At 55.1% G+C, this 10,391-nt stretch overlaps 4 protein-coding genes across 4 annotated transcripts; 3 read left to right on the top strand and 1 right to left on the bottom strand.

The window, feature by feature from the left end:
- Positions 1-43: 43 nt before the first annotated feature.
- On the bottom strand, positions 44-1,885 carry MCCC2 (Methylcrotonoyl-CoA carboxylase beta chain, mitochondrial; the record flags this gene model as incomplete). The annotated part of the gene is made up of 2 exons (XM_049255787.1): positions 44-335; positions 405-1,885. The coding sequence occupies 2 exons, from the start codon at positions 1,883-1,885 to the stop codon at positions 44-46; spliced, it is 1,773 nt and encodes a 590-aa protein (XP_049105236.1).
- A 322-nt stretch (positions 1,886-2,207) lies between these two features.
- On the top strand, positions 2,208-3,623 carry LOZ57_006771 (uncharacterized protein; the record flags this gene model as incomplete). The annotated part of the gene is made up of 3 exons (XM_049255786.1): positions 2,208-2,388; positions 2,457-3,153; positions 3,206-3,623. The coding sequence occupies 3 exons, from the start codon at positions 2,208-2,210 to the stop codon at positions 3,621-3,623; spliced, it is 1,296 nt and encodes a 431-aa protein (XP_049105235.1).
- A 731-nt stretch (positions 3,624-4,354) lies between these two features.
- Positions 4,355-6,734, top strand: LOZ57_006770 (uncharacterized protein; the record flags this gene model as incomplete). The annotated part of the gene is made up of 5 exons (XM_049255785.1): positions 4,355-4,521; positions 4,583-4,781; positions 4,850-4,947; positions 5,015-6,623; positions 6,678-6,734. The coding sequence occupies 5 exons, from the start codon at positions 4,355-4,357 to the stop codon at positions 6,732-6,734; spliced, it is 2,130 nt and encodes a 709-aa protein (XP_049105234.1).
- A 996-nt stretch (positions 6,735-7,730) lies between these two features.
- LOZ57_006769 (uncharacterized protein) lies at positions 7,731-9,024 on the top strand (the record flags this gene model as incomplete). Its single annotated transcript, XM_049255784.1, has 3 exons — positions 7,731-8,187; positions 8,263-8,764; positions 8,844-9,024. The coding sequence occupies 3 exons, from the start codon at positions 7,731-7,733 to the stop codon at positions 9,022-9,024; spliced, it is 1,140 nt and encodes a 379-aa protein (XP_049105233.1).
- Positions 9,025-10,391: the final 1,367 nt, after the last annotated feature.

Genomic DNA, 10,391 nt, shown 5'->3' with positions numbered 1-10,391 from the left:
TCTTCTTTTCTCTACCTCGGGGTCCTCCTTTTATGTTTTACAACTACATCCTGAAAACGCCGAATTTCGTCTTCGCGTCGTCAAACCGGCCGCCTAGCGACGCAGCCAGACTAAGGCCGAGGACGCGCCTCGTGTGCGCGGGAGGAATGACGCCATCGTCCCAGAGCCGGGCGGACGAGAAGATGGCTTCGGACTCCGTGTCGATGCGGGCTTTAAGGTTCGGATCGGCCGTTTTGCCGACCGCCGCCATCACGGACGACAGCTGCTCGGAGCCCATGACACCGATTTTGGCGTTGGGCCACATGTAGAGGAAACGGGGGGAGTAGGCTCGGCCGCTGGGGGAGGAAGAATTACGACGTTAGTATATTTTCATTCACTATTTTGGGGAAGTTGATAATACGCACCACATTCCATAATTGCCGGCGCCTGCGCTGGAGCCGAAGACGATGGTGAACTTGGGCACGTCGGCGCACGCCACGGCCGTGACCAGCTTGGCCCCGTTCTTCGCGATGCCGCCCTTCTCGGCATCCGCACCGACCATGAAGCCGGAGATGTTCTGCAGGAAGACGAGCGGGATGTTGCGCTGGGCGCAGAGCTCGATGAAGTGGGCGCCCTTGAGCGACGACTCGGAGAACAGGATGCCGTTGTTGGCCACGATGCCGACCTGGGTGCCGTATATGCGCGCGAAGCCGGTGACCAGCGTAGAGCCGTAGTCGCGCTTGAACTCGGCGAACTCGCTGCCGTCGACGATGCGGGCGATGACCTCGTGCGCGGGGATCTGGCGGCGCAGGTTGGTGCCCACGATGCCGGCCAGCTCCTCGGGGTCGTACAGCGGCTCCTTGACGGTGGTGCCGGCGGGGAGCAGCGGCGAGGCGGACTTGGGATAGTTCAGGTTGGCGATGGAGCGGCGAGCCAGCACGAGCGCGTGGGCGTCGTCGACGGCCAGGTAGTCAGTGACGCCGGAGATGGAGCTGTGCAGGCGGCCGCCGCCCAGGTCCTCGGCGGACACGACCTCGCCGGTGGCAGCCTTGACGAGCGGCGGGCCGGCCAGGAAGATGGTGCCCTGGTTCTCGACGATGATGCTCTCGTCGCTCATGGCGGGCACGTAAGCGCCGCCCGCGGTGCAGGGCCCCATGACGACGGAGATCTGCGGGATGCCCATGGAGCTCATGCGGGCCTGGTTGAAGAAGATGCGGCCGAAGTGGTCGCGGTCGGGGAAGACGTCGGCCTGGTGCGGCAGGTTGGCGCCGCCCGAGTCGACCAGGTAGATGCACGGCAGACGGTTCTCCTGGGCGATGGCCTGCGCGCGCAGGTGCTTCTTGACGGTGATGGGGAAGTACGTGCCGCCCTTGACGGTGCTGTCGTTGGCCACGATCATGCACGTCACGCCCTCAACGGTGCCGATGCCTGTGATCATGCCGCCGGACGGTACTTCATCGGCGCCGTACATCTGGTGGCCGGCCAGCGGCGACAGCTCCAGGAACGACGTGCCCGGGTCGATCAGGCCGGTGACGCGGTCGCGCGGCAGCATCTTGCCCCGCGCCAGGTGCTTGTCGCGCGCCTTCTGCGGGCCGCCCTGCGCGATGCCGGCGTGCAGCGTGGCCATGTGTGCCAGCAGCTCGTGCATCTGCTGCGCATTCTGCTGGAAGTCGGCCGACGACGGGTCGACGGCGGTCGGCAGCACGGAGATGGCGGACGCCTGGTGGCCGTGTGTGTGGTTGGCGATGGAGCGGGCGGATGACGGCAAGGAGAAGGAGGACGAGGACGAGGATGCTGGGAAGAGTCGGTTTGGCCGCTGTTGTCGCAGCGAGAAGTGGGCGTTACGTGAGAGCGCGCCGCGGAGGCTGCGGAGGAGCGTGGACGAGGGCGCGCGGGCGGCGGCCATGCTGGCGGACGGCGGGCGGTTGAGACGGGGGGGAAAGCGAGGGCAGCTTCAGCGCATGCTTCAAATTCAATGCGAGCCGGGCGGTGTTGTCGAGCTCGTCGTCGTTGTCGTTGTCGTCGTCGAGCAGTCTCTCACTGCTCTCTGATTTCCGTCGATTCGGCTCGCCGCCCGCGACGGCTCGTCGGCGCGAATAGCCGCGCACAGCCGGGCGCCGACGCGGAAGGTCAGCCGAGCCGAGCCCGACGAGACGAATCGGGCCAGCACAGGCGTCTTCACGCTCTCTCTCGCTCTCTCGCTCTCGCTCTCTATCTCTCTCGCAACTATGGCGTCGTCGCTTGTCCCTCGCCTCTTCGGCCGCACCGCCCGCTCGCTCTCTGCCAGACGCCCGCTGTTGGCCCCGCGCTCGACCTGGCGCGCCGCTTCGTCCAAACACCCAGACTCCTTCGTTGCGCCGGACGAGAGCGACCTCGCGGAGCTGAGGGAGCGCGTGCAGGAATTCACCAGTGAGACCCCCGCGCGCTGCGCTGCGCTACCAGCGCCTGGCCACAGCACGGCTAACTCTACGGCGCAGGACGAGAAATCCCCGAGGAGGTAGCCGCGAAGACAGACACCGACAATGCCTTTCCCAACGAGATGTGGAAGAAATTGGGCGATGCCGGCTTTCTGGGAATGACCGCAGACACGGAGTACGGTGGCACTTCGCTGGGCTACCAGGCCCACTGCATTGTTCTCGAGGAGATCACCAGAGCCTCCGGCAGCATTGGCCTGTCGTACGCCGCCCATTCGCAGCTCTGCGTCAACCAGCTCTCGCTGAACGGAACCACCGCTCAGAAGCAGAAGTTCCTGCCCGGTCTGATATCCGGTGAAAAGATCGGTGCGCTGGCCATGTCGGAGCACTCGGCCGGATCTGATGTCGTCAGCATGAAGACCACAGCCAAAGCCGTCGACGGCGGGTACCTGCTGAACGGCACTAAGATGTGGATCACCAACGGGCCTGATGCTGACTACATTGTTGTCTACGCCAAAACGAAGCCCAAGGAGGGCTCAAAGGGCATCACTGCCTTCATTGTTGAGACCTCGTCCAAGGGCTTCTCGTGTGCACGCAAGCTTGATAAACTGGGCATGAGAGGCTCCAACACGGGCGAAATTGTCTTCGAAGACGTCTTCGTGCCGACTGAAAATGTGCTCGGAGAGGAAAACCGGGGTGTTCACGTTCTCATGGAGGGATTAGATCTCGAGCGTTTGGTTCTCAGTGCCGGCCCTCTAGGGTAAGCCATTTCTCTCTACTGTGGGAATCTGCCTTTGCTAACATTCCCCCAGACTCATGCAAGCGTCTCTTGACCTCGTCCTTCCTTACACCCACACCCGCAAACAGTTCAACGCCCCCATCGCCCACAACCAACTCGTCCAAGGCAAACTCGCCGACATGTACACCAAACTCGCCGTCTCCCGCGCCTACACCTACAGCATCGCCCGACAGATCGACAACTCCGCCGGCTCGCCCGAGGGTACGCACATTCGCACCCAGGACTGCGCCGGCGCCATTCTCTACGCCGCCGAGCGCGCGACGGAATGCGCGCTAGACGCGATCCAGCTGATGGGCGGCACGGGGTACATCAATGAAATTCCGGCGGGGAGGATACTGAGGGATGCGAAGCTGTATGAGATTGGTGCCGGAACGAGCGAGATCCGACGCATGGTCATTGGAAGAGCGTTTAACAAGGAGTATGCTTCTTAGGGACTTTGATGAGAGGTTTGATGGTTTGGCGTCGATAGCTTGCATAGTACAAAATTCATACTTGGCAATTGGAAACCAATCAGTTTTATACCCTTTTCTTTAGCAACCTGCACAGCAGATGTATGTTTGCTTTAAAACCACCTTGTGTTCTGCTAAAAGTACACTTTCCTGATTCTTTTGGTGGCCATTTTGGTTGCCATAAATACAATCATGTCCAGGAACTAAAGTTTATTTTTACTACAAGAGCCTAAACAAGTAGAATAGCTCAATTTTTCGCATAGATACATCTCTTATAGGCAATCGCAGTGTATTAGTCCCATACAGAATCTTATAGTAGCCGGCTGAACCTCCGCAGATTTGCCGAGCGATGATGACGTCAGTTGTGTTGTGCTAGGAAGGTGCGCCGATAAATACACGTGACCAGTCGGCCGTTCTGCCGCATACGGTAAGATTACGGCAGGGCGGTAACTTTCGGCGCCCCACCCCGAACGCGGTTTGCGTCGGCGAGAGCGCCTATCCGCTTAGCGCGGCCAAGCAGCCGTCGCGATGCTCTCGGCCCGGCAAGCAGGCCGTGGATTTCGTGGGGAAGCACTGCGCGAAAGAAAGCGAGAAGCAAAAAAAAAAAAAGGAGATCCTGTCGACCTCTGCGAGACGGGGATGCGAGTATCGCCCTGACAATTTTTTTGCCTTCCCGAGACTGCCCCCTACGTCCCCTCACCCACCTCAGCCAGATGTCTCTGCAAGCTCTAGCATCCCGGCTCCATCCCGCTTCCCACCTCAGCCGAACCGCGCTTCTCAGATCTGCTATAAGACGGTCGTCTTCGCTCTCGAACGCTGCGGGCCGTGATGGTACCGCTCTCAATTCCATCCTGATCGCCAATCGTGGTGAGATCGCGCTGTATGTATATGTAGCGCTGCAGTCGCAAAAAGCCTGGACCGGTAAGCTAATGCCAGATCAGACGAGTAGGAAGGACCGCTGGACAACACGGCGTACGAGTAACTACGTTATATACCGACCCCGATGCGCGATCACAACATGCCTTGAGTTCGCCGTTTGCCTTCAACCTCGGCGAGACTTCCGCCTACCTCGATGGAGACCGGATAATCGAGATTGCGAAGAGGGAGGGATGCAAGGGAATTCACCCTGGATATGGCTTTGTATGCTGATTGCTCCTGTCCATGAAGTCATGCACCCAAATTATATTTACTGACTCGCCATGGAATAGCTAAGTGAAAATTCCGGTTTTGCGCAGAAATGCTCACAGGCGGGACTCGTGTTTATTGGGCCTCCATTCACAGCCATCGAGGCCATGGGTGATAAAAGGTATGTTGCTATTGGTGTTTTATAGGATTCTCTGCGATCGGACAGCTGCTAAAAGATGCTACTATAGTCGATCAAAAGAGATCATGACTGCTGCTGGTGTTCCATGTGTACCTGGCTACCATGGATCGAACCAAGACCCAGAATTTCTTCAGACAGAAGCAGACAAAATTGGATATCCGGTCTTGATCAAAGCTATCAAAGGAGGCGGTGGTAAGGGTATGCGTATCTGCAGCTCGAAGGAGACGTTCCAGGACCAACTTGCCTCCGCAAAATCTGAATCAAGAAACTCGTTTGCCGATGATCAGGTTCTGATTGAAAAGTATATCACGACTCCCCGCCATATTGAAGTTCAGGTATTTGCAGACAAGCATGGAAATTGCGTGGCGCTCGGTGAAAGAGACTGCAGTATCCAGCGGCGACACCAGAAGATTTTGGAGGAGTCTCCGGCCCCTCATCTGGTCGACTCGACCAGAAAAGACATCTGGGAGAAAGCCAGGGCGGCTGCTCTGGCTGTTGGCTATGAGGGAGCGGGCACTGTTGAGTTCATTTTCGACAACGACACGGGCGAGTTCTTCTTCATGGAGATGAACACTCGTCTACAGGTCGAGCATCCCGTCACTGAAATGGTCACTGGACAAGATCTCGTGCACTGGCAACTCTTGGTTGCCGAAGGAGCTCCTCTACCTCTAACGCAAGAAGAAGTGGAAGCAAAGATTGCTACCAGCGGTCATGCCATTGAGGCCAGAATATACGCCGAGAACCCTGACCAGGGATTTGTACCTGATTCAGGTCGCCTGATTCACGTTCGCACCCCTCAAACGACGGAAGACGTTCGCATTGATGCTGGATTCGTCGCTGGAGATGAAGTCTCTTCACATTACGACCCGATGATTTCCAAGTTAATTGTCAGGGGAGCCGACCGCACGGAAGCTCTTCGAAGTCTCGCAACCGCTCTCGAGCAGTATGAAGTCGCTGGCCCAATGACCAATATCGAGTTCATCAAGCGAGTATGTAGAAGCGCGGATTTCGTAGCGGGCGAGGTAGAAACAGGCTACATCGAAAAACACCGCGACGAGTTGTTCAGAAAAGACCCTATTGAGCCCGAGGTATTAGCCCAGGCGACTTTGGCGTGTTACTTGGACAGCAGTTCGGCCGGGCCAGCCGGCTCTACTATCGGCTTTAGCCCTGCATATCAACAACGACAGTTCTCGTTCGTTCAGGCCACCGCCCCAGGCGAGCCAGAGGGCACTCCATTCTCTACCCAGATCCAACAAACCGGACCCAACAGCTTTGATATCACAGTCGACGGAAAGACATTCACGAATGTTACCCGCCAGAAAGATACCGCTCCCAACGTACACTCGTCATTTTTCCCTCATACACGACTTGACACCACTGTGGTGCGGGACGAGGATAATGTCACAGTATTCCAACGAGGGAAGCAATATCGTCTTCGAATCCCACGCGCGAAGTGGATGGAGAAGGCACTGGGCATCAAAGATACGGCGAACAGTGTGATTGCGCCCATGCCATGCAAGATTTTACGGGTGGCGGTCTCGGAGGGCGATAAAGTGGAGAAAGATCAGCCGTTGGTTGTTATTGAAAGTATGAAGATGGAAACGGTGATCAGGGCTCCTCAGGACGGAGTGATATCAAAAGTGGTACATAAGCAAGGCGTAAGTTTTGGTTCCCCCATGCTCTGAGTTTGAATACTGATTGCGGTCATACAGGACATTTGCAAAGCTGGAACGCCTTTGGTGGAGTTTGCTGGTACTGAAGAGAAATAGATTCTAGTTGGCGTGCGTGAGGTTGCTTGTTTTTCCGTGTGTCATGTCAGGGTAGGTAGATATGATAATACCTCGATGCTCTGGCGATTATGTACACTATGATCGATTTTTTCTTTAATTGTAGCCAAATGACTAAAAAAAAAAGCGATGCTGTGCTCCACAAAACGCCGTGGATTCATTATTGCTGCCCAAATTTAATAATAGTGAACTTAACGATCACTCTTCGGGGCCCTATTCCTCCCCCGAAGTTACAGGGCTGGTCCCCACAGCTGCCCCCCACACCGCCTGGAATTCACCGCCCCGCCACCCTCCGTTCCAGGTAAAGCTAGCTAAAGAGCCGCCCTAAACACTCCCCTCCAGGCGGGCCGTTGCAGCGGAGTAGGCCATCGCGAGTTTTTAAGGTACCGTGCGTGCACTACCATCAGATGACTCTTGCAGGATCAGCATCGTGAATACTTGGAGCTCCGGCCTGCGACGGCTCGCTACACTTGGCCACTAGCTAGAGGAGTTCGAAAATGAAGAACGGTGGCCTTCCTCTTCCTGCTAGCGCTCTTAGCTATGTAGTTATCCCTTTCTCGCACGAGTGACAGGCTTGACTAGAAAATGTTCTAGAGCCCTTGGGTCTTTTCCCCTTCAATTTACACCGTTTTCGATATCCATTTGTCTAAAAGACCTTCGCAGTAGTGATTTCTACAGCAATCGTGTCGTGAATGAATCCTGGATTGAGTTTCCGAGAGCCACTTTTTCTGTCAGATATCCAAACTAACTGGGCAGGGCGAATGAGTGCCTTGAACGAGCTCGTTTAATCCGAAATTCGCTTGTTACATCATCATTCAATCGGATTAAATCTTGCCATGCAGACCCTGCAGCTCGCTCGTTGACAATTGACCTGTTTCCCGACTCCAGACAAGCTTCGACCAGAAGCTACCATAAGATATCTCCTGTTCTCAACCCAGCTACAAAATCCCCGAACCTTCTACAACAAAAGCGCTGGGGATGTTCAAAGCATCTCTCTATCGCCATGCATCCCGTGGCGTGAATATTCCCCTCCCTCGAGCATCCTGTCCATCGCCGGCCCACCTCACGCCCACTGCACGCTCCTTCATCTCGTCAACGCCCGCCCTCCACAGCATATCCACGAAATTCCCTTCCGATGAGGATCCTCTGAAGTCAGCCAGTACGGCCGCCGACCCCGGCGAGACCTCGGGCAACCATGAGGGTCGCTACGCTCGAATAGACGAAAGTGTTCGCGTTGAGTATCCTCCAGATGAAGAGATGCCTCCGACGCCTGTTGTCCAGGGCCGTGGGGGACGGCATTTCAAGCGAACGCTGGCGTCGTTCTCCCTCGAAGACCGGGTCTCGGTGATCACGGGCGGCGCGAGAGGGCTGGGGTTGGTGATGGGGCAGGCATTGGTGGCATCAGGCTCGGATCTAGCAATTGTGGACTTGAATGGTGAGCTCGGTTCCAATATCGCTGTTCGTTGCCAATGGAGCAGCATAGCTAATAATATACCTCCCTTTTGTTCAGTCCAAGAAGCCCAAGATCAGGCTAAGAATATGCTCGAGCAATTCCAAGCCGAAAACCCCGGGCTCAGCGAGAAATCGCTCCCCAAGATCACGGCCCACCAAGCCGATGTCGGCAACCCCGAGTCCGTCGACAACAGCGTCGCAGAAATTCTGGAGGAGCACGGCCGCATTGATCACCTAGTCACGTCCGCCGGCTTCACCGAGAACTTCGACGCCGTATCCTATCCGCACGACCGGATGCAAAAGCTGTGGTCGGTCAATGTTGACGGGTCATATCTTTACGCAGTGGCGGTCGCCAAACACCTCATGTCTCGCAAATCTCCGGGCAGCATCGTGATGATTGGCAGTATGTCCGGTGCCATTGTCAATGTGCCCCAGCCCCAGGCGCCATACAACGCCGCAAAGGCGGCAATCAGGCACTTGGCTGCTTCGCTGGCGGTTGAATGGGCAAGCGTGGGGATCAGGGTGAATTGTATTAGCCCTGGATACATGCTGACTGCTTTGTAAGTTGGGGCGCCTTCTCTTCTTCTTCGCTTTTTGTATTACCAGTAGAACAGCGTTCTGACCGTGCTGTCTATCTAGGACCCGCAAGATTCTCGACGACAACTCCGATCTCAAACAGAAGTGGACGTCATTGATACCTCAAGGGAAAATGGGCAAGCCCGAGGACCTCATGGGTGCGGTGACATTTTTGTTGAGCGATGCGAGCAAGTATGTCACGGGCGCCGACATGCGAGTTGATGGAGGATATACCTTGACATAGAGGAGGCGAAGGACTGATGGTGTTCAATATTTCTGTACATTGGCGCAAAGACTTTGTAATAATACCAGATTCCTCCATGGCGTCATGAATAATACACACCCAGGCGCACCCGATTAAAAAAAAGTGCATAAATGGGGGCGGCATAAAAGGTACCAACACAATAGAGCCAAGCTTTATTGTGGGTCCGATCTGGCACTAGCGATCTGATAAGATTGTGCGGTGCGGGGAAACTCAAGCCCCGTCGGGCCACGCGCTGATTGGCCAGGCCCTAAATACGTCAGCATCATCTCCTCGAAGGATTTACAAGGAGGGAAAGCGGCGGCGTATGTATGACGGCGCAGTGTCGCGAATTGTGTAGCATCGACTGTTACATTTCATAGCCTCGATCATGACTTATGAGAGGGATAATATTCCTATATATAGGAAGATTAAAACTAGAGGGCACTATGTTGACTGCTGTACTCAATTGAGTTTCTAAGTTGTTTTGAGCGGCTTAGGACTTCTATTTGAAAGAGATTGGCTAGTGAATAGAAACCTATCGCTAGTGAAATAGGCCGTTTTGACAAATATTAAGTTTTCTGGCATACGTAGGCTCCAAGGACTTGCTTACGCCAAAACGAACTAAGTACCTGCTGGGCGACTGTCTCCAGCGACATACGAGAGTGCTAAATCAAAGCACATCAAAGGCGGGAAAGATGACTGGTTCGGATAAGTTCTGTATCCTCGTATGCAGACGGGATCTTGTCATCTTAAAAAAACTTTAACAGTTTCTTCCCAGCAAGGTTATTTGATAGTCTACAAGAAAAATAGGAGCGACTGACATATGCTCAAGATTTTCCAGCATTAAATCTAGTTAAGTTCCTTGTTTTCACACAAATGATGGGGAATTACGAAACATGACTATCTGGACACGAGAAGTGTACTGAGTATCCCCAGGTAAGTTGATAGGAGCGGTGGAATTCCGTAGCTGGGTGACTGTCGAAGTCACAGGTACACGTCCAGACATGTGACGCGAAAGCGCATCCTTCTCTCACATGCCCCATGCAGAAACCCGAGATCAAGCATTTCACACCGCCCGTCGTATCATTGTGTCCCCTGTTATCACAAATGGCGGTGATCTTTGCTCCGAAACTGCAATCATTGCCGCAAAGGCAATGACGCGAGGTAGGTCAAGGAGGAAGGTCAAAGCCAAATTGCCTTATAGGCTTTAAATGAGGACTAAAAAGATAATGATCATCATAATGCGGCTATGAGCGTGTCAAGAGCACCGATTGGCGTCGAAGCTGGGCGGGGGAAGATCGTAATCCATCGCGCACAAGGATCGCGCCGAAACGACTAGGGAGGCGGTAGCCTCTTTTCTCGGGTCC

This window comes from Ophidiomyces ophidiicola (assembly GCF_022830035.1).
Source record: "Ophidiomyces ophidiicola strain CBS 122913 chromosome Unknown scaffold_56, whole genome shotgun sequence".
NCBI lineage: Eukaryota > Fungi > Ascomycota > Eurotiomycetes > Onygenales > Onygenaceae > Ophidiomyces > Ophidiomyces ophidiicola.
This window is presented reverse-complemented; position numbering and strand designations above follow the sequence as displayed.